Source organism: Anabrus simplex, chromosome 5 (assembly GCF_040414725.1).
Source record: "Anabrus simplex isolate iqAnaSimp1 chromosome 5, ASM4041472v1, whole genome shotgun sequence".
In the NCBI taxonomy this organism is placed as follows: domain Eukaryota; kingdom Metazoa; phylum Arthropoda; class Insecta; order Orthoptera; family Tettigoniidae; genus Anabrus; species Anabrus simplex.
The window spans coordinates 276,338,905-276,364,008 of record NC_090269.1 but is presented as its reverse complement, the minus strand read 5'-3'; the positions used below and the strand labels follow the sequence as shown (position 1 = coordinate 276,364,008).

Genomic DNA, 25,104 nt, shown 5'->3' with positions numbered 1-25,104 from the left:
CCGAGCTCAGAGGATTAATTGTTTGATATTCAGCTCGCCGATCCATCCGCAAATCGAATCCGGGGCTATCTCAACCGAAGAACACTATGCTAGGCAAATTTCTTGTCATCCTCGTGATGTGGTGCAGTTCTTCTTAGGCACACTTCTGCACTCCCAATGAAGGTGTGCTGCATGTAGACGTTCATATGTAACCACATACCAGCCTTCCTGCCAATGTTAAATTCCTTGCAGTGCCGAAAATCGGACCCGTGCCCCCGAGGACGGCAGTAAATGGTGCTGACTGTTACACTACACAGGTGGGCAGACTCCAGTTGAATCGGAGGAAGAGATTGTCACCCAGGTTATTGCAGCTACTTACTCTCTATAGCACATGCTTGGAGTCTTGGATCGTTACGACTGGCAATACTACGTCGTTGCAGTGCTTGTATAAGAATTAAATGTTGTTACTCACTGTATTGTTATAATTATACAACCAGAATATTAATATAAATACCTAACAAATGTAGGCAGACGTAAAATAATTTTAATGTGTAATTCATTTTACTAATTTTGCTTTAATAACAACGTGTAACTCGACAGAAAAACATATTTCTTTCAGGGTTCAAGAGACGGATGGCTCCTTCTTCGAGAGCTTCACCGCCCTCTCCTGGAAGCAACAGAACAGGAGGTTGATGGCCATGCAGGAGGTGGAAGACAGATCCGAGGAGGATCCTCCAAATGAGCATACCTTAGGCATCAAGCCCACTGAGTACAGGATCCCAAAAAAGGAGGTAGGTTCTAAATTAAGGAGAGATGTAATATTCTACCTCACCAATGTTGAAACTGCCAAGATATATGTCCCTGAATCTTTTCCTTTTCTTCTTCTTCTTTTCTGGCCGCTTTTCCAATGATCTGGGGTCGACACAAATGTAGATTAATCTTATCCAACCCAAGCCTACAAGTTTTAGAAATAGCAGTTTCATACTGGAAAAGAGTGACAAATTACAGAACAAAATCAAAAACGTATAACAAATTGTTCTACACATATTTACGACTTACGCATTTACGCCATAACGACATACTGTCATAATTTCTCAAATTCCAGGCCTTTGTAAAAGTTAATTTTTACTTAATTACCGGGTATTCCACCCGCACTAGTTTTGTGGAGCCCACCGCGTTTACTTCAGTTCTGAAATATATCGGACCCTCTCCCTAATCCGAGGTAATAAACTAGATGTGTGGTTACGGGCTATTAGAGAGCAGGAATCGTAAGCACCACTATTCATTCATTATGGGTACTCCGAATGAATTCGTTAAACGAAAAGAGATACGAAAAGCAATAAGCAATAAATCTGGCAAACCTGGCAATAACATATTTCACTGATTCTCTACCAGGCTGCATGTTCCATGCCCTGACCTGCCTCACTGTTATGCGCGTGTCTCTGCCGCTATATAAGACCGTCCGTTGATTCAACGCACCTCCTTCCCGTATGCTTGCTGAGCCTCAGTGCCCTATATGTCTCATTTAATCTTACCTTATTTCAATTTCGCCCTCTTGATATGAGCTTCCCATCCCCCTTTTTTGTTTACAATAACTCCCACATATTTCACTTTACTGCTTCCCCAATCATCTCCCCCTGAACCACCTATTTCCTGCTTTTCTTTTGCTCGATCTGTTTTTTCGGCCTACCATCACCTTCGTCTTATTACTGTTTATTTTCAGGGACCATTTATTCGGATACTCTGTGACTGCATTTAAACTTCTTTGTAAACCCCACCCTGACAGTCATCAATAGCACATCGTCAGCAAAAATCAATCCTAGGATATCTTGATCGCCTAAAACCGGGCAATACCATCTATCCGCACTCCTCCCCAATATCATTGAAAAATATCATTCATGAATAATAAAAATAAAATCGGTGATAGTTTACAACCCTGATTCAATCCAATCTTACATTCAATCAGGTCGCTTACTATACCTCATTCCAATGTAATACAACAGTAAACTTTATCATATATGGACTCAATCGCACAGATCATCTTTCCTGAAACCCCCACCCTTCCTAATTTTGCAACTAACGCGCTTCTACTCACTGTGCCACAAGCTTTTTCGAAATCAGTGGCAGCTATATATACTTCACCTCCTTCCCTATTCAGATATTTCTCCAAGATCATCTTAACTATCCTTATATTATCTGACGTCCTTCTGCTCTTTCTAAAACCACACTGGAAAATTGTCAGTATCGACGGCTCTTCAGCACAGTTCCTCAGCCTGTTCGCTAATATAACCACATAGATCTTGCTTAAGAAGTCCTGTAAAGTTATTCCTCTGTAATTATTCCGCAGATTCATATCTCCTTTCTCGTATATTGGGCAAATAATCCCAATTTGCCACTCTTTAGGAAATCTATCGCACTCGAAAATCTTGTTGAACAATTTTACTATAACCTCCACCATCTGTCTATATATCCTTATTTATTTCCAAAATAAATTATTAATTCCATTTCTTCCTCCTGCTTATCTGGTCCTCAGTTTCCCTATCACGTCCATTACCTCCTCTCCTGATATCTCTTTATCCAGCTCATAAATCCGTATATCTACTCCCCGTTGTATGACCTCCCCCTTGTTTCTCTCAACCTATCCCTCCCTCCTATTAATTTGCGAAATTACTCCCCACATTAATCATAGTCAATTTTCGGTTTGTCAAACCTCTTGCCGCCTTGCTAATTTTATTCACTTCCACACCCTTTCAGATTGCTTCATTCTACACTCCCTATTTATTGCCTCTGCTTGCTCCCTCAGCCATAATTTCTCTCTGCAATGTTATTCTCATATTCTTTCCACAAACTACAAAAATCATCTCTTTTTGCACTCCCTCCATGCTTTCCTAATTTCCTGGTACTCTTTATTATACCACCCGTCTTTTTCTTCTTAAAATTGGCTATCTCAGCTACCCTCTTTATTGGATATTCAATTAACTCCACCGCTCTATTCACATTATCCTCACTTAAAGCTACCTCCCATCCTAACTTAATAATTTGCAAGTCATTTTCTATAAGAATGTCTAATTCCAATTTTACTTCCTCTGACCACTTATATTTAATATACTTTCTACCCTTCTCTATACCCCTCCTTTTCCCTCCTTCCTCTTCCTCTCTCCCTCTTCTTCCCAGCTTAATATATACCGGGGCATGATGGGATTCAATCCAGTCCCCTGTTTTAAACCCCTTTATTCTATCCAATATAGCGTCCGAACTAACTACCAAGTCTGTTACACTCCCTCCCCCCCCCTGACAAGGGAACTGTCCATAGTCATATCGAAATCGACAATAAAATTTTTCAGAAACCATGAGGAAACCCCAAAAAATAGCGATGTACAAAAATTTAGCTGCCATTTCGAACTGGATGGTTTCGAAATCTTGGTACAAAGTCCGTGTTACAAACAGCTTATTGGACAACACTTGCTTCTTGCTGGCTCGCGCGGCGCACAGAGGACAGGAGCTGCAGTTGTGCTGAAGAGAAAGAGAGAGAACGAACTGGCAGACTGCCACGCGCCAAGGTCACTTTAGTGTTACGGAACGAATGTGAAACATAAATGAGGTGCGTTAATCGCATGATAAAAACACAAATACTTTTTGCACCGTGCACTACGAATATGAACTTTGAGACCAAATTGTTCTTCATATTTTTCTTTACTTATTTGAAGGCAATATTTCACAGGCACTTCGAACTCGCGAGGTTTCTCCATTGTATAATTGGTTGCAAGCCACGAATATTTAATCATGTTCTTGAACCGTGGGGAAGAAAATTGAAAATGAATGAAGGAGTGCATTTTCAGTATGTTTCTCTGATAAACATCAAAGTGAAAGTTTTCACAAGTCAGCAAAATGTCTGTTAAGCGACGATGCAAAGCCTTCCAGTGCCGGATGAAATACTTGTCCAAGGGCTGTATTTTCCCTGTAGTGCCGGAAGAAATCTGGATAATTTCTATACTGATGCCTGAAGGAACGTCTTTAAGACAGATCTTATCAATATAAGTAGTCCAGGAATCTGGCAGTAGCAAACACTTCTCTTCCACAAATGGGAAGGAGTTTTTAAACCAATACTTTAATTACTTTTTCCCCATTTTCCCTGATTTTTTGGCTGTTACAATTATATTTCTGGCATGAAACATTTCTTTGGAAACTCTCAGACCGAAAGTTCCAGTTGCCTCCTGTAGTACAGTGAATAATTTCGGGAAAAGAGTACCGGCCATACTAATTGTAGGCATAATTGTGTACGAATAGGTGAATGCACTAACTGATTGAGCAACTGTTTCTGTATGTTTCTCACCAACAAATGATAGAATCTTTTTCGCTTTCATTTCGCGCACGAAACCACTCTGATCAATATTGTATATTGAATAAGTGGTGTAGTCTAAAAATCGCCCTGTAGCTTCTTCCACAAATTTCTTTGTAAATTTATCATTTTCGTCTTCTTCTTGCAGATACGTACGGGATACAAATTTCGTATTTTTTCTACTTTTTATCCTGTAATTTTTCTTAAAACGACTCAACCAACTAGCACATGTGCCGAAATAAATTCGCCCCATTGAAATATCTCTTGAAATTTCCAAGGCCCACAGTCGCAGGTATTCATCGCATACATTCCGCTTCAGTCTTCTTGCTTCTGTAAATCGAGAAAATAATTCTGTATGCATCAATTTCCTGTGTTCATTGGGGCTTATTGATGTATATTTTAATTGGTTCTTCCATCTGTACTGTTGTCGTAGTGACGTCCCCTTGCGACAACTTTTGCGAACTGTGGTTAATGAAAGCCGCTTCTTACCCCCTTATTTAACCACAAATTTTCAACTTTTCTCTCGAACGCAAGATCTACAGGTTTTTTCATTTTCTTCTGTGGACTGGAAGCATATAATGAACTAGTAGATTTGCTAGGTGACTGCGGTGTCTCTTCACTGGATTGACGGGAATCGGACTCGGGGCTCAAAATCGGATCCGTAACACATCTTGTTCCTGGCAATGGTGTGCTTCCTTCTTTCAGATAATGCATATGAGGTGTCGCTGCTTCCACTACCACTTTCACTGTCACTATTTCTCTCCAGATACGATTCCAAGATGTTGCTGGCAACCATGGGATGATTTTCAATTAGTTCTATCACTGTCGACCGATCTCCCTTTTTTCCGAAATTATTTCACGGGAAGAGGAGAAACCTTTTCACGGAAATAACGTAAAGCATACTCTAGAACATTATCCGGATTCATGACTGCTCTTTCAAAGGAATATGTGTCAAATGGCTAGCGCAGAAAGCTCAAGGTAACCCGGTCGCTTCAGCTGGTCACCAGGGATGTCCACGTCGAGCTATACGCTAACGCGTGAAATTCTATTAGACATTTCCATATCGATTTCAGGGCCTTGCCGATCGCAATGGCAGGTGAATTTTTGCGCATTGCTTTCTTATGGACCCCTCATCATCTCTATCAAATTTAATAGTCGATTTCGATATGACAGTATGGACAGTTCCCTTGTTAGAAGGAATGTAGGCCAGTTTCCCTTCCCTATCCCCATCCCACCAGCCGTTCAAAACATGTAGGTTATCTGCCGCACATAATTCTAGCAATTTTAACCCATAAGTATTCCTTTTATATCTTCACTACGCCTCACTTCCCTCATCATCATCATCCTCCCCTCTTCGCTATATGTTGGACATAAGTAACCTATTCTAGCATTCCAGTCACATAACAACATCCCTTCTTCCTCATATTTCCTACCAATGACACTTAAAATTCCAATAATATTTTTAATATTTTTAATTTTAATAACATTTTTATGTTTCAGAAGTGTACGGCTAACCCTTAGGATGATTATATAGGAAAGCCAAGCATTTCTTCTCTCTCTTTCTCTTCCCGGATTAAACCTGATCCAATCCACCTCTTGCATCTTATTTTCAATGTCATCAATTAACTCACTAATTCCTTCCTTTATTAAAACCACTATACCCTCCGGAATCCTACGCTTTATCCTCTCTTTCCTTTTTGTATTATTCTCAGTAAGCAATAAAAAAATCAGTATTTGGAAAGTGTGAAGTATGCAACCCTGCCACATCTAGCCAATTGCGTGGGATTCTAACATTCGTACCCTGGAGTACTGTCTACTGTCACATCTCTGACCACGCCCCTATCAAGTGAGCGATTGTGAGGCTTGATATGCAGCGAGAAGTTTCCAGCCTATACGATATCTGTTCCTGGTCTGTGTGTGCTCCTCTTGTAAAGGTGCTGAAGTGTGTTAGAGTGACATCTCCAGAGTCTGGAAAATGTTAGCACCTACCTGCCATCGCATGTTGTTATCGTTCCAGTGGGGCACACTTTGCCCTGCCCGTGTTCTTAAGAAGTTTGGAATACGTACGATGTAACTAACTGGTTGCCTGTGTCCTAGCTACCGACATTCACTTGCTCATCCCCTTCCAATCCAGCTTCATACAATATGCCAAGATACTAACGGCCCTTTTCAGGGAAAATAACGAGTAAGTCTGTAGAAACTATTAAGTATGCAGCCCTGCCACACCCCACAACCTCCGTACCCACGATCACTGTCCGATATCACATCTCTGTCCGCGCCCCTACCAAGTGAGCTATTGCGAGGCGTGACCTGCAACGCACACTTCCCAACCTATACACGCCTGCTCCTGAACTGTGTGTACACCTCCCGTTGTAAGGTACGTATTCTTCGTATCTGTGCTCGTTTTACGGATTCGTTCAGGGTAGGCCTATCCATATTGAATTAATAGTGGCGCTCACGATTTTTGCTATCTTTTAGCCCGTAATCACACATCTCTTGATATTGCCCCGGTTTGGTGAGAGGGACCGATGTATTTCGGAATTGTAGTAAACGCGGCGGGTTGCATAAAACTAGATCTTAAGTGGTTGTTGGACCATCAGGTATTGCTTAAGCCTTTCAGTTTTAAGGGTGGCATATAAATTTACTTCAGTTCTTGAAAATTTATTAACCAGTTTACATTATATTATAAAGTCACAGGTACACCCTATTTATCAAGCACTTTTAACAATTAAAGCTGACATAGACAGCAAATTCTACTTTGCTTCATGAAAATTTCTGAACCCATTTGCATTCCTTGACACATCAACAATTTATAACCAAATGCTGCAGCTCCTTGATGATTATCGGAAAATTAACCAACTGAAATAGATGGAGAATAACCTACACAGACATATGTTCCAGGTTTCAAATATCTGGTGAGAAATAACAAGTCAGTAGTTTTACCACCAGGTGCCCTTTCTGACGCTGACCCTACGTAGAAGGATGTATTCGCTGTTTTCTGTTTCTGTGGTGGTTGGCAGTCTCACGTGTTGTATGCAAATCAATGAAGATGTGCATCGACACGATCACCAACGCCTAGTCCCCGAAGTAGAGAATTTTTTTTTTGCTAGGGGCTTTACGTCGCACCGACACAGATAGGTCTTATGGCGACGATGGGATAGGAAAGGCTTAGGAGTTGGAAGGAAGCGGCCGTGGCCTTAATTAAGGTACAGCCCCAGCATTTGCCTGGTGTGAAAATGGGAAACCACGGAAAACCATTTTCAGGGCTGCCGATAGTGGGATTCGAACCTACTATCTCCCGGATGCAAGCTCACAGTAGCGCGCCTCTACGCGCACGGCCAACTCGCCCGGTCGAGGTTAGCAATTTTACTCCGTATAACACCCATTCTTCCAGAAAGTAAATAAAATTTGTCCGAATTCTAACGCAAGAAACGCCAAAATAACAAAAGGCTTCGCTGAAAATTGTTTTCATCACTAAAAATATTATTAAAATATTGCTAGTGTAATATGGAGTGTTTCATACTGGTCACACATCTGCGTGGGCCACGATATTCTCCCTCTTTATTTGCGGTTTATGCCATTAGATCATATAGCTGTGAGACAGGCCCATTTTTCATACGGAGAAAGCGACGCAATGATCCTCTCTGTTTTCCTGCTATTGTCCATTACATCATTATTCTGTGCTGAGGAGGTCGTAAAGAAAGGATTATTATTAATGTCACAAGCTCCATTAGTTCAGAGATTGTCCTTCATATATACAGGAAGTGTAATTTATCTTGGCAACCTCTTCTCTTTACGTAATACTTCTCTCTACACCCCTTCCTAGAAAGTAATCACATTCCTACAACAGATTTCCACATTCTATGTTATAATTTATCTATGATTTGGAATTCGTGCCAATAGATATTAAATGAGGGACTTGGACACAAAAATTGACTAGTGTGCAAATCAGTACGATGACAGATTTCAGTGATCATTCTGAGGAAGTTACGTTTCGCTTCTTTCCTATTTATTTATTTATTTATTTATTTATTTATTTATTTATTTATTTATTTATTTAAGTTCCCTCATTTCAGGTCTGTGTTAAAGCAAAGTGAACATAAAACATTAGCATTTGTGGTGGTGATGGTGATTATTGTTTCAAGAGGAAGTACAACTGGGCAACCATCCTCTATTAATATGTACCAGATGAAAAATTAGAATAGGTCCAACAGTTAGAAAAGTGAAGGTATTGGTAAAGAAGTACAAGACCCACGAAGGTCATGAAAATTAATGACTCCGTAGGCCTCGGAAACCTAATATCGTATGGGTCGGAAAAGAACAATATTGTTGATCAAACGAGATCCGGTACGAAAAATTAAGCAGAGGAGCCTAACTGAAGTAAATGGAAGCAGTGCCAGACTGATCTAGGAGAACCGTGTTCACCAACACACGTTCCATAATTCAGAGTCCCTGGTCTTCTTTCAGTCGCCTCTTACGATAGAGAGCATTTATTTTTCCACTCCCACCCACAGCTATTGTTAAAAGGAGCATGTAATTGTCATCAACGAAATGCAACAAGATTTTAAAAACTGCACAAAACTATCGCAAAACGATATAAAATGAAGTAACGAAACTAAAATTAATTGCCTAAAATTATAAATCCACTCCAACTAACAAAGGGGCATGTGAATATAGGAAATAATACAGAGAAGCAGAAAGAGATTAAGACGGGACAATGAAACTAAGAACATCACTGTAGAGGAATTTCTTATTCTCCATAAGCATTTTATAGATGTGAACTAACCTCGTCGATCACTTCTCGAGTTCATTTTCTGAAGTCGTCTCGTTCGTAACTCCTGGTACATTCTATGCAGTCGTTCGTTCGTAACTTTCCTCTACTTATGAGAAAAAACAGGTAAATTTCTTCTGCTTCTTCTTATACTGCTTTTTCCCCACACTTGTGGGGTCGCGGGTGCGAACTGCGTCGCACATGTGGATTTGGCCCTATTTTACCGCCGGATGCTCTTCCTGACGCCAACCCTATATGGAGGGATGTAATCACTATTGCGTGCTTCTGTGGTGGTTGGTAGTGTAGTGTGTTGTAGAAATATGAAGAGGAAAGTGTTGGGACAAACACAAACACCCAGTCCTCGGGCCAAAAGAATTAATCAGAGGCGACCCAGCCGCGAATCGAAGCCGGAACCCTGTGAATCGAAGGCCTCAACGCGAAGAATAAATACCGGCAAACTAATCGTCGCAATTTAAAATCATTTAACGAGTTTATGAGACTGTAATAGCAATTGAATAAAGCAGTCCACCTTCTAAGTCTTAATTCATACAGAAATGGTGAAAATGTTTCGAGATGTATATTTCCTATAGAATAATGATAAATTGTAGATTCGTAAATGGCTTTCCGTCGATATCTGCCTCATCGCGCTGACTATTGTTCGTCTCGAAATGAATAGTTGAATCTATGATCTCTATTCTCTGTCATTCCTACTTTGAGTAGTATAATGGGTACACCCGACCCACTACTATCTGTAAACAGTCCTTGCACCTCTCCCTAGACTATAAAACCTTTTACACTCAAAAATTCAGCCAACATATTCTAAACTTGGTGGTATGTAGGAGTTCGTCCTCTCTTCGACAGCGACAGCGGAGGGTATTGTTTTGTTTGTTACTTCCACGGGAGGGAGCTTAAAGCGGAAACTCCAGCTTGTCATTCTGACTGCGTATCACTGGTGATGAAGGTAAACCTGCGATATTCACAAATGTATTTATCAACAGAGGCGTAGTCTCTGCATAGCTCTACAACCCTTCCTTTCTGAGCAGCTTACACCGTTTAGAGAATTCCTTATTTCATGTCGCGCTTTTTTGACGTATATTGTCACCAGACGGAAATCCGGCTCCACGGCGAAATGGATAGCGTGCTGGCCTTTGGTCGTAGGGGTCCCGGGTTCGATTCCCGGTAGGGTCGGGAATTTAAACCATCAATGGTTAATTTCCCTGGCGGGGGCTGGGTGTATGTGTTGTATTCATCATCATTTCATCCTCATCACGACGCGCAGGTCGCCTACGGATGTCAGATCAAAAGACCTGCACTTGGCGAGCCGAACCCGTCCTGGGATCTCCCGGCACTAAAAGCCATACGCCATTTATTACCACACGGAAGCATAGCTCCGTGGCTGACTTGTCAGGATCTTGAACTTAGGATTTTTGGGACCTGATTTCGATTCTCGGCCAGGTCGTCGGACTTCCATCGTTAATGTTTAACTCTAGGATATTACCATGCAGCTCACTTCGTTCAGCAGACGCTACCCACCCTCAGCAGAGCTGTCTTTCTTACAAGGGTTCTACCAAGTTAGTAATAGCCACATGAAGTAATAATAATAATAATAATAATAATAATAATAATAATAATAATAATAATAATAATAATAATAATAATAATAATATGTGCATCTTCTTTATAGAATGCTATGCCTTTCAGCGTTCGGTTTGTAAGACTCTGTAAATTAACTAACCGCCGCTAAAATCCTCTGTTTGTAACTATCCCTGTAACCTCGATTATTTCTATACATCTTATCTCCAAATCGTTAGAAACTAAGTGTAACCATCGTCGAATTGGTCTCCCTCTAGTTCTCTTACGTAACCTTCCTTCGCCTCATATGACCCCACCACCGAAGCCGTTGTATGCGGATAGCTTCATCCATCGAGTTAATTCCTAACTTATATTTCATCTCCTTATTCCGAGTAACCTACTGTCATTGTTCCCACCAGTTTGTACCAGCAATCATTCTCGCTAATGAGAGTTACTTCTAACCTACGAAAAGATATTCTGAATCCACCCAGCTTTGACTCCTGCAAAGCAAAGCTGATCTGAAAACAGACGAATATCAAAATGGTTTCGTCCGGGAGCTGACTTCTTTCTTATAGAATACTGTAGATCGCAACTGCGAGCTCACTGGATTAGCTTTACTGCACCTTGATTCAGTCTCACTTATACTACCATCCTTGGGGAATACACATTCTGTTTTGCACCATCGGTTCATAGACTGGTTTGATGCAGCTCTCCATGCCACCGTATCCTGTGATAATCTTTTCATTTCTCCGCAACTACTACAGCCTAAATCTGCTCAGACTTGCTTTTCATATTCGTACCTTAGTCTAGCCCTAGCGTTCTTACCATCTACACTTCCTCAAAAACCAACTGAAAAAGTTCTGGGTGTCTGAACATGTGTCCTATCATTCTATCTCTTCTTCTCGTCAAATTTAGCCAAATCGATCTCCTCTCATCAATTCAATTCAGCATCTCTTCATTCGTAATTCGATCTATCCATCTTACCTTCAGCATTCTTCTGTAACACCACATTTCAAGAGCTTCTATTCTCTTTCTTTCTGAACAAGGTATCGTCCATGTTTCACTACCATACAATGCCACGCACCAGACGAAAGTCTCTAAGACATAGTTCTAGTACATTTATCAATGTTCGAAGTGAGCAAATTTCTTTTCCTAAGACAGGCCTTCCTTGTTTGTGCTCGTCCGCATATTATGTCATCCTTACTTCTGCCATCATTAGTTACTTTACTACCCAAGTTACAATATCCATCTACCTCCTCTAAGAGTTCATTTCCTAACCTAATTTTTCCTGCATAATCTCGCTTCGTTCGACTGAACTTCAATACTTTTGTTTAGGATTTACTTATTTTCACCTTGTGCTCTTTCCCCTAAGACCATACCATTGAGCAATTTATCCAGATCTTCTGCAGACTAAGATAAAATAACAATATCATCGACAAATCTCAGGGTTTTGATTTCCTCTTCTTCGATTGTGATTCCCTTTTCTAATTCTTCTTTGATTTACTTTACCGCCTGTTCTGTACAAGCATTGAATGGACACTGGGGAATGGAGCCTTGCCTCACTCTTTTCTAGATTGCTGCTGCTTTTTCAAAGCTCTCCATTCTTATCACTGCATTCTGATTTTTATACGGATTGTAGATAGTTCTTCGTTCGTATCTGATCCCGATCACCTTCAGAATCTGAAACAGCTTGGCCCAATCAACGTTATCGAATACATTTTCTAGATCTACGAACGCCATGTACGTAGGCTTGTTCTTAATTCAGTCCTCTAATATCAGACGTAAAGTCAGGTTTCTTTCGCGTGGTAGTACATTCCCTCTCATGCCAAATTGTTTTCCTTCTAATTCAGTTTCAGCTTCTGTTCCCATTCTTCTGTAAATAATACGTGTCGAAATTTTTCAGGCGTGAGATACTAAACTAATGGTGCGGTAGTTTCCACACTTGTCAACACGGGCTTGCTTAGGAATAGGCATCACAACATTCTGCCGAAATTTGAAGGGCACTTCTCCTGTATCATACATCTTACACGATAAATGGAATAATCTATCAATGCTGGTTCTCCTAAGGCAGTCAGTAATTCTGGGAGTATGTCATCAATTCCAGGTGCATTATTCCTATCTAGGTCTCTCAAAGCTCTTACGAATTCTGACCTCAAAATTGGGTCTCCCATTTCATCAGCATCAACAGCCTCTTCATGTTCCAGAACCAAATTATCTACATCTTTACCTTGATACAACTGTTGTATATGCTCCTGCCATCTTTCTGCTTTGTCTTCTTTCCCTGGAAGTGGCTTCCCATCTGAGCTCTTTATATTCATACATCTAGTTTTCCTTTCTCCAAAGGATTCCTTGATTTTCCTGTATGCAGCATCCAACCTTCAACGTTCTTGCATTTACCTTTGTCATTCTTCCTTAGCTGTCCTGCACTTTCTGTCCACTTCAGTCTTTAATCGCCTGTATTCTTTTCTGCCCTCCTCATTTTTTCCATCCATGTACTTACGTCGTTCATCAATCAGGTCCAGTATCTCCTGAGTTATCCATTGATTATTATTAGTTGATCTTTCTTTTCTTCTTAAACTTTACAGCCTTACTGATCTCATTATTCACTACTGTCTATTCTTCCTCTAATGTGTTTCCTTCAGCCCTTTCATTTAATCCTTGTGCGACGTATTCCATCAAAAATTACCTCACACTCTTTTCTTTTCCATTCCCTTACATTCCTTCCTTTCTTAAATTTCTTCAACTTCAAGAGATGGTATGTTATGACCAATTCGTGGTCCATGTCTGATCCTGGGAAAGTCTGACTAAACAACACCTGGTTTCTGGATTTCTGCCTAACCATAGTGAAGTATATTTGATATCTTCCAATATCTTTCGGTCCCGTCCACGTATACAGTCGTCTATTATGGTATTTGAACCAAGTATAAGCACGGACTAAATTATTGTCGTCGCAGATTTCAACCAGCCGACTTCCTCTTTCATTCCTGTGTCCCAATCCGAATTCTCCTACTGCATTACCTTTACTGTCTTGGCCTACCACTGTATTCAAGTCTCTCATTACAATTAGATTTTCGTCAACTTTTATATATTATAGTAAATCTTATACCTCTTCATATATTCCTTCGATGTCTTCATCATCTGCTGAACTAGTAGGCATCGTCTTGGAGAAGTTAATGTTCATACCATACTCATTGCAACTATTTTCAAGTTCCAAGATAAGAGACTGCAGACATTCGGCACAATCTGCCATTAAGACCAAGTCGTTAGCATAGGCCAAACTACTCTGATATTTTCACCTAACTGAATCCCTCCCTGCCTCCTAATACCTTTCATCAGATGACCCATGTAATCTATGAACAACGTTGAAAGATAACACCCTGTCTAACGCCTGTAAGCACCTTGAACCAAAAATTCATTCCACCATCAATTTTCACTGCAACTCAATTATCACCACAGTCCCCCGAACGGCGAACAACTCTACCCACGTTAATCCTTCACGTGCCTTTTCTAGATCAGCGAATAATAGATATAATTGACTATTCCTTTAATAGCATTTTTCAATTACCTGGTGCATCCAACTTCCTCCCAAACTTTGATCGTACCCTCCCTTCCAAAATCCCAGTGAACACCTTGACTGGTGTAATAATCAATGAGCTACCTTCGTGTTCCCTTGCTTGTAGACAGATGCAGTTACCGCTTTCGTCCAATCAGGAGGTACCTTACAAAAAATCCTTACTCATCTTATTATTCTATGAAGCAATTTTTTATCACTGCCTTCCCACTATATTTCACAATTTCAAGTCTAATTTCATCTATTCCTGCCGATTTATGACAATGGAGTTTATCTTCCATCCTTTCCATTTCCTCGGTAATAATTTCACCATTCATTGTCCTCCTCCCCATGACTTGGTGGTTCACAACGTCACCAGGAAGATTATTTTTACTGTGAGAAGACTTTCAAAATGTTCTTTCCACCTGTTCAATGATTCCCTGGAATATACTATGAATTCACTTAATTTACCCAAACACTATTCATTTCCTTCTACCCCTCCCTTTCTAAGAATTTTACTGTCCAGAAAGGTTTTGCTGCTGCTTGGTCTAGCCTTTCCAGGTTATTAACAAAATCGTTCCATGACTTCTTCTTGGACTCAGTACCTATTTGTTTCATTCTGTTTCTTTTAACAACGTAAAATTCCCTTTCTGCATCAGAAAATGCGCACTTTTTCAAAAAAAAATACCCCACAGGGATTGTACTCCTTTTTAATTAATCATTATAACACTAACAACTACCCTGCACCAGCCTTTATCATTCGTACATAAAAGTTTTGTTACAATGAAGTGCCTGATAAAAAGGATTACTGTGATAGAGCAAATCATGTGCCCACTGAACATTAAAATCATACAGTACGCCTGAAGGGGATAGCACCCCTATAACCAAGCGCACGTTAGTTGGGCTGCAGCAAACGATATTGGAAGGGGCTGCTGAATCGTACTGTATACTCGTACTGAACCGTCGTTCGCCGAGGAAAACGACGATTCATCCGAGAAAATAGCATTTTCCCAGTCGCGATTGAGATTTTCATCCTGAAATTTTAGGCGGTAGAGATGATATTCGGTCCGCCTCTGTGGTGTTGTGGTTAGTGTGATTAGCTGCCACTCCCGGAGGTCCGGGTTCGGTTCCCGGCTCTGCCACGAAACTTGTAAAGTGGTATGAGGGCTGGGACGGGGTCCACTCAGCCTCAGGAGGCCAACTGAGTAGAGGTGGGTTCGATTCACACTACGCTTCAGGAATCTACAATCACTTAGGGTCACGCGTGGTTTCGTGGAAAAGATTATCCCTTGCTGTTCCGCACATCCGTGCTTGAATACCAGACTGGTCCTGTTTTAATTCTTTTAATTAAATTAAAGATTTTCCATTTCTTAGTACGCTGCGTTTTACGTAGTGGTGTCCGGCTCCGTGGCTAAATGGTTAGCGTGCTGGTCTTTTGTCACAGAGGTCCCGGGTTCGTTTCCCAGCAGGGTCGGGAATTTTAACCAACATTGGTTAAGTCCGCTGGCACGGAGACTGGGTGTGTATGTGGTCTTCATCATCATATCATATGTGTTATAGTGTTATAGTGTTATAATATCATCAGGTCATCTGCGAGAGTCAAATCAAAAGACTTTACCTGGTGAGCCGAACTTGTCTCCGGACACTCCCGGCACTAAAAGCCATATGCCATTTCATTCCATACGTAATGGTGTACTTACCTTTAACAACCATGTTCTGCGACGGCCAAATTTTATGAATTTGAGTGAAACAGTGCAACTATCATAATTTATTTTCGGCTTCAAGTAATCGCATGTGGAAGAGAAATGGTCCAGAGAAGGTTCGGTGAATCATAAAGGCTTGTTTTTATCACTTATGCTCCAATGAACAACAGTAATAGCACCAGATCTCGGAATGTTTCGTATTTGTCGGTGCTGTCTCTAGGAGCAAGTGTATATTGCTCGTCTCATGGTTTCTGCTCCTCAGAGAATTCAAACGGTAACCGAAGCTGAAGGCCTTCATACGAATAACTAGATAAGCTTGCAGGGTGATTCGGAGTCCACGTAAAAATAGATGTTCCGGGTGCTGTAAAAATATCGTCGGCAGTCTATATTCTTATTCCATTAAACGTCAGTTAGCCAAGTCCTCACGCCATCGTGGAACGGCTAGTAATATCAAATATAATTATGTTGAACACACAATAGAGGAAAGTAGAAAGTGGGATTCGAACCTTAACTTACAACTACAGTATCTGATACTATCCATCCGTTTTGTAGGCTGATATATTAATTCACTCGCCTTCCCACAAATATATCAAGATAATTCCATAGAAATACAACGATCCTCCTTACCTGCCTATTACCTTCGAGCACTGGAATCAAAGACTAGACCATGTATGTTATGGCAAACGTAGCGATGAACTGCCATGTTTTGTGCATTAAACAATAAAATAACGTGTCTCATTAAACGCAAGTAAGTAATAACAAAAATGAAAGGAGATATTTTACCTTCTTTCTACGCTTACCATTTTACCTAAGCTATTAATGGACCAGATATCATCGTAAGTATAGCTATACAGAGAAAGAAACGAAATAAGGGAATTTCGTTAATTGTTCCTCGTTGATATTATTAGTATATTCCGGAAAAGTTACTGTACTTACAAGTTGTTCTAGTTAGCGATAAAAAAGAGACTAGTGAGCAGTGGGTGGATTTGAACCACTCGAGTATATACCATATCGAACATATAAAGCACCTCCACCAACTAAGCTACTAAGTCCCAATGTCGCAGCAGGTCGCATATCCTCCACTTAGCAATCAGGTATGTTATTAATTGGTTAATTGGATAGATAGCTCCTCCTTTACCCTCTAGAACCAATTAGCTGAACTCTTTGTTGTATATGTTATGCGTCGATCTAGAAATCGGATTTCAGTTATATCAACAAACCAGATCCTATGTGTGTTTCCATTTCATGGCCAGTACTGTACTGGTTTACCTCATAGGCGGGTCTCCAATGTGGCGGTTGCTTCGACTTAAGCTAGCGGTCAAATTTCATGCGGTTGAGTGTATAGTTATTTACATCTACACTCTATTTCAAGTTTTCCTCTTCACGTAGCTTGTATTCGATAATTTGTCCTCAACGCGCCGAACACCAGCTCGCCAGCGCTGTGTCGTCACTGAGGCAGTTCACTCCACAACACAGCTAAGCCCAAAAATCGACTTACATGCGTCGCTGAATTCCGCGTAGCCATGATTGTCTGTCCGATGCATTCCCGAACGTCTTGCTCCTGATTCGCTACTTGTCTCCTGACTTCCACAACTAACATGCAGGCTTCAGCTTCGCTGTTTCTGTAGGCTAGTGGAAGATTCTCGATGAAGGCCCTTGCACATTCCACTTCCAGACTTTTCCAAACGCTTCTAAATTGTTGGTCGTTTCTGGCATCTTCGACGCAGCTTGGCCAAATTCCTTATCGCATGCCTCAACAATTCCATGGGGCTATTAATTTGATTATCACTCTCCCTGCCCTCATTGTCACCTCTCTACCCGTAACTGATGCTTCCCGCAGGCCTCTGTAACCTAATACCTCAGTGTCGTAATTTGCAACCCTTAAACTAATGTGACAGAAGATAAACCTCATTTTTCCTCTTCTCAACAGTGAAATATATTATTAATGCAGCATTTTCTTATTTGCTTTGCCCAACTAAGGAGCACATTTGATGCTATTAGCACTTTTTTGTTTTTTCTTCTTCTCTTCCCAATATCTCTTCATCCTATCACTGTGCTCCTTTTTACGTTATTCAGTCCATCCTGTATTTAGTCTGGTACACTTTACAGAATATTTGTGTTTGTGAATTAAATTTCTGAATTTTATTCTATCTTGAATAGTTTCTTCATTAATGCCAATTTCATTCAGGTCTTCACTGATTTCTTTTAGCCAATTATTGTGATTTTTCTTTAATAAAGCTAAGTGCAAAATTTTCTTTATGAGCCTGTTGTTATCCCTTCTGTATAAGTGATCATAAAATTGTAAATTGTCGTTTGCTGATTGTATCTGTGATTTTTTTTCTGTGACTCGATAGATTTTTCATCCAAATTCCATTTTCACATTTTGTTCCTAGGATTTCCCTGAGGATTTTTCTTTCTTATTTTTCGATCATATTCATTCGAGATTTGCCACCAATTATAATAGTTTCAGATGCATAAATTGCTTCTGTTTTAACTTATTCTTCTTCATCATCATCTGTTTACCCTCCAGGGTCGGTTTTTACCACGGACTCAGCGAGGGATCCCACCTCTACCGCCTCAAGGGCAGTGTCCTAGAGCTTCATACTCTGGGTAGGGGGATACAACTGGGGATGATGACCAGTACCTCACCCACGCTGCCTCACCTGCTATTCTGAACAGTGGCCTTGCTGGAGGATGGGAAGATTCGAAGAGATAGACAAGGAAGAGGGAAGGAAGCGGCCGTGGCCTTAAGTTAGGTACCATCCCAGCATTTTCCTGGAGGAGAAGTGGGAAACCACGGAAAACCACTTCCAGGATGGCTGAGGTGGGAATCGAACGCCCCTCTACTCACTTGACCTCCCGAGGCTGAGTGGACCCTGGTTCAGCCCTCGTACCACTTTTCAAATTTCGTGGCAGAGCCGGGAATCGAACCCGGGCCTCCTGGGGTGGCAGCTAATCACACTAACCACTACACCACAGAGGCAGACTAAGTGACCATATAATAATTGTAATCGTAATTTCCTGATTGTATCTGTGTTTTTTCTGTAACTTGATAGATGTCATGTGGATGTCTTTATTCATCCAAATTCCATTTGCCACCAATTATAATAGTTATAATGTCGTAATTTTGCCTTTTGTGATATATTTCTTTGATTGCATCTGTTCCAAGTAATATTGTATGCTCTTTGAAAATGTTCAATTCTTTCTCTATTATCTTGCTGATTTAACCCTGCCGGTTCAGTAATTTCACCTATATTAGGCAGCATTTAGTGTTACGCACATAAAATTAGTTCCCAACATAGAAATATCAGTAGAAAGCAACAGCTAGAGACAACTAATTTTGATACATGCATTCTTTCAGATTGACCAGCTATACGTGGAAGTGCTGTACACAGTAGCCAACAAAGTGGGCGCTTCTACTGGTCAGTACGCACACTACAAAGAAGAACTCTACTCATACGCCCAAGACGCTTTCGGCATTTCGTCTGATCTACATCGCAAGTACCTGGCCATCGCCAGCGAAGAGAAGGTAGGAATATTTCCTCACATTAATATATTATTGTCCACCGGATGTGTGTTACAATTTCATATAAACATGAGGATAATCAAATTAAAAAATAATCATGATTTTTCTTAATTTTCAAAATATGATCGATAGACAGTATCTAATCAACAGTATCCCAGAATTTTTCTGTGCACGTAAACTAGAGCCTAGGTTGTACTATGACCACCACTCCTGCTATTAATAAACCGCTAAAGACTCGACGGTTTTCATCAGTGCTACAATATATCTGCGGAAAGGGTGTAGCAAGAATGCTTAGTGATTTCTAATGTGGAATGGTTCGTGGTTTTCACATTAGTAATCAGTAAGACAGAGCCATGTCTGCCCTTTCAAGCAGCTCAGGTCAATTTTCGGGGATGTGATTGTGAATTGTAAACAGGAATATATTACCACAACAAAACGACGGTGGAGTAGGACACATGTGCTGACCGACAGGGTCCGTTGAACGATGAAAAAGGAAAATCGTATGACATCGTGAGATATCATCTCCCGTAAGTGTCGCAGTACCATTAATTTTGGAGCTAACAACATTACTGTGCGCAGGGTTAAATGATTGCTGAGATTTATGAATATAAGAAGATAATCTTCTATTATTTTAGTTTTCATGACCGAAAGTTCAGAGAACCTAGATTCACAAAAGTTGGAAGTCTAAACCACTTTCTTAACTTAGTTCTGAAATAGGTTTCTCTTTCTTCAGTTTTGTCCAAAATGAACATAGTGAATCACTTTGCTTTTTGGAAACACCGACGCAAAGCTTTTTTGAGACCAACTGAAAACTGTGGAGGCTAGCCTTCATCCTTTCTGTAGATTCCCAATTATTACTTCTTTAACCTCTACTAGCTCAATATTTTCGTCTTCTTCAAGCGGGCTTTACATTGAGAAGGATGACATTGTTCTGGTTTATTGTCCCTTTCCACTGTTCCCACTCTGAATGGTGTTATTTTCTTCGTTAATACTTTTCTCTCGGAAATAAACGGTGATCCATCCCGAAAGCAACAGTAACCATAGTTCGGATCACGACCCATACGTGAAGAACGTCTGCCCACCACGGATATATACACCGGGTGGTCCGCTCTCCCCTAGGGCTATAGTTCTGTTCAACCCGCCGCATTTACTTCAGTTCTGAAAAACATCAGTCCATTTTCCTAATCCGAGGTAATATAACAAGATGTGTTGTTAAGGTCTAGAATACAGCAGGTATCTTAAGCTCTTCTATTAATTCACTATGGGTACCCCGAATGATCCTTAAAACTAGCGCAGATATGGAGAACACGTACGGTACAACAGAAGGTGCACACGCAGACGAGGGACAGGTGTTGTATAGGCTGGGAACTGCCCGGCGCATACCAAGACTCAGTACAGTCGATCACTCGGCAGGGGCGCGGTTGGAGTATGATAGTGGACAAGCCTCGAGCGTACAAAGTTTAGAACCCTACGCAGGTATTTTTTTGTACCGCCAATTGCTTGGGATGTGACAAGGTTGCATACTTCATAGATTTCACATACTGATTTTCTTATGTGGCTCTGAAAAGGGCCATTGGTATAGTGACACAGGATAAGGAGCTGGGTTGGACGATGATGAGGTGATGGACTATAGCTAGGATACGCGCAAAAAATATTCCTGTTAGTTAAGTTGTACGTGAGCCAAACTTTGTAGAACACATGCAGGGCAACGTATGCTCCATTGGAACGATAGCAACTTGTGACGACAAGTAGCAGACCGTTGTTTTTCAGAAATATCAAAAACCTGAGGGATTTTTTAAAAACTAGATCGCAAGGGGAGGGCGCGCCAATCGGTACATGCTTGTACATGAGTGGCATACGTAACATCTTGGGTACCTAGACAATGAATGGTTTATATTACATGGCAATTCTTGATTGCAGATAATTATGTTGTTTTTTCTTATTGCTACCCCACATCCTCCATATTTATCGGATATGTCACAGGCGATTTATTCATTGCTGTCTGACTGGAAATATTACTCGAATAAATCTAATATTGGAGTCGTTTTGTAAGTCATGACAACTTTTTTTTTGTCTTACGAGCATGTGGAGACACTGCAAATCCATAATATACGTTTGAAAACCCTTGTCAAGCTGTACTGAATACCACCGACTGATTGGGTCCGTGTGCTGTGGTGACTAGTTAACGGCGCGTGAAAATATTATTGTGCTGCCGGCCGTGCTCTCCGTGCTGCATCTATTCCCCTGCATTGATCCCTATTCAATATGTGCTCTCTGTGTATCGAACAGTTTTCAGTGAAATGTTTATATGTATTGCATGTTTTCTTTGTGAAATACGTCGTATAATAAACATTTGAAGACTTAAATATTGCAGTGAATCACCACTCTATCGGTAGGGCTATATCACTGTTTAAATCCGTTCAGAGACCCACATTCCTTGGAACGTTTAATTTCAGAGCTGAATTATTTCACATGAATGAAGTCAAATATCCCTGATGTTTGTTCAATTATACTTGTTATTTCCATCAAAAGGATCAAAGTATCACACAGAGCTTCGGTAAAGGATACAGCTAAGCTATACAATTCATGTGCATTCAGTTATATAATATTCTTGTCGAGTGGTGGCCTTAAGTGGTAGCCAATGCATTGAATTCACTTTGAGTAAATATTGTTAAAAAGTTTCCATTTACCCAGCAAATATCTCTTTGAAATTCAAATGAAGTATGTTGTGTATTTTTTTCTTTCATATAAGAGAAAATAGAATTTCGATACGGGGTTCCTAGTTTCGTCATAATCGGTTGACATCAATTCTGAAAATAAATATAAAATGCATTATTCACATTCGTAATTAAACCATTCTTTCCAGTATACTTATGCTGAAAATAAAGATGAACTCCATATAACACAAAAACTTTTCGAACTCACTGAATCGTATCATTCAGCGACGAGTAGAAACGGTTTCCGTTCATAGTTTTACCATTGTTCTTGTAAACATTGTTAACAACAAAATAAAATCAGCTTATAGTCAACGCCAACAATAAGAATTTATTAATAAATTACATTCCAGTGAGCTCGCTATTCCAGCACAATGTGATTCTGTTACAAAGATGTGAGCTCTCAGATGAAATTACAAGTATATTTAAATCGCTCTGTTTTCAAGACCAATTTTGCTGTACGTGAATGAAATCTAGGGAGAATCCGGTTATCTAATTCATAGAGTGGAAGTAAGAGTCATGAAAGTAGTACACTGTATACACTAGGTCCTGCCAGCAAAGGCAAAAGGGTATTCCGCAAATATCCCGCAGAATGGCATTTTGACGTCTCTCTCGCCATTACACAAGGAACAACAACGAGTTTATAGGCATATTGACGGAAATGGTATTAAGGTACTTCCCAGCTGGCCAGAAACGTTGCCATGGTAACCGGTCTGTGGTGGTGGTAATGATGATTATTGTTTTAAGAGGAAGTACAACTAGGCAACCATCCTTTATATAACACTAATGAGAGGGAAAAATGGAAGGGGTCTGAAACTTCGACAAATGAAGGTATCGGCCAAAGAAAGTCCCTAGACCTCCAGTGCTATAATACTGTTGGGGTCGGAAAAGAACGAGAGTTGACCAAGGCACGTCGGATAGGATAGATGAAAGTGAGTAGCCTGGCACAAGTAAGTGGAAGCAAGCCAGGAATCAGCTAAGGGCCCCGTGGTCGCCAAACCAGAGCCCCTGGGACCCCTTTTAGTCGCCTCTTACGACGAGAAGGGGATACCGTGGGTGTTATTCCACCACCCCCACCCACAGGGGTATTGTCGGGCTGTTGGTCACCTAATACAGAGCATGAAGCCCGCAGAAAGTACTAATTTTCTCCATCATTTGAAGAGTAAGCGAAATTATGTTCATAACAAAAATTGTTTAAAATGAAGGGATGTTTCACATGTAGTTCACGGAATTTACATAAAATCAATAGTATAAGAGAAAATGGAAGAAAACTGTTGTGGGTTTCCTGTAACCCCCAGTCTATTCAGTGATTTTTAAATAATATGCACATATATATAAACCTCCCCCTTGATTAGTATACTTTAAATATGAGGTTTGGTCGAGATCTATCCAGCCGTTTCGCCGTGGTGGTGGAACAAACGTACAAAAAAAAACACGAAAGCTTTAAAACCACTGATACGGACTTGAGTTGACCAGAATATGATAAATATCTGAAAAATCGGCAAAACAAACGAAAGTAGAGAGAGCGGAACCCCTACAACTTTATTTATATAGATTCTAAACAGATTAGTGGCATCCAGATTGGGTTATCGTCAGGAAGGGCATACGGTCGTAAAACAGGGCGAAATCCACATGAAGTGTCGACACCAATAAATTCGAAAAATCCCAGGCGAAAGAACAAGAAGAAAAAGGAATATGCTTGGCCGCCATTAGCGCAGGACTCGTCTCACGACACTCTGTCACCGTAATTTTGGGACGCTCACGGTAGGTCTATGTGCGCTTGACATTCGTGATTTTGTACTTTTTGAAATCATACAGGTTACTCTATCCTCTCTAATTAATGCGGTTTTGATTATTTTGAAGCCATTTATCGTCACTATGTCACGAGAATTTTCAAAAGACATTTTTCGTAATTCTTTATGCCATAACTTTTTCTATTTGTTTCTTTTGCACGATATAATGTACTTGTAGAACTCAAAAAATCAAATCGCGAGTTGGCCGTGCGTGTAGAGGCGCGCGGCTGTGAGCTTGCATCCGGGAGATAGTAGGTTCGAATCCCACTATCGGCAGCCCTGAAAATGGTTTTCCGTGGTTTCCCATTTTCAGACCAGGCAAATGCTGGGGCTGTAGCTTATTTAAGGCCACGGCCGCTTCCTTCCCATTCCTAGGCCTTTCCTATCCCATCGTCGCTATAAGACCTATCTGTGTCGGTGCGACGTAAAGCCCCTAGCAAAAAAAAAATCAAATCGAAATACACCTCACATGACGTTCCACCACGCTGTTTTCCAGAAGTACACGCATTTTAGCCGCGCAGCACGGTGACCTTGCACCTCAGGATGGCGGATCTATTGCTGCACCCCATGACGTCGTACTGAGGTCAGATACTTGTTTCTAGGTATATGGATTCTTCCTATTTACAATGATATATTCAACACTCGTCGCATATTATGCAGAAATTCTTTCAATTTTGAAACTTTCAGGTTTTTTAACGCTCGCCGCTTCCGAAACTAAAGATGTGTTCTATGTAAAACCGAAAGTAAAGAAATGCGTAGATTGAGGAATGATGAAAGCAACAGCAAACACGAATGCCGGAGTACCTACTGGGCAAAACTTCAAATATATGGAAGAAAACGAACAATCTACAAATGGCGTGGTCTTTAGTTAGGCGAAACCGGTGAATAAGAAGAGAAAGAAAGGAAGAGGAAAGGGAGGAGATTATTTTCCTGCCGGAGTTTTCTCTACGACGGTCATGTTGAACCAAGCATAGCATTTTGTGATGTTGTTCATGATACAATTTGTTTCACATAGAGGACAGAGCTAGAAACATTTCTTTTTCATGGCAGTGAACTGTCAGTCCCTAGACGCCCACAGGCCCCGAAGTGATTACTGTGCTGTGGCGTCTCGTTTCACGCGTCGCTACTCAGACTCTTTTCAGATAGAGTTCGATCTT

The 25,104-nt window shown here is 40.7% G+C and overlaps 1 protein-coding gene across 1 annotated transcript in view; it reads left to right on the top strand.

The window, feature by feature from the left end:
* The first annotated feature begins 370 nt into the window (after positions 1-370).
* Positions 371-25,104, top strand: part of unc-13-4A (BAI1 associated protein 3) — an 824,271-nt gene continuing 799,537 nt past the window's right edge. The window contains exons 1-3 of the mRNA XM_067148123.2: positions 371-399; positions 599-770; positions 19,276-19,443. Coding sequence (XP_067004224.1) covers positions 371-399; positions 599-770; positions 19,276-19,443 — 369 coding nt within the window. The remainder of the gene's footprint in view (positions 400-598; positions 771-19,275; positions 19,444-25,104) is intronic.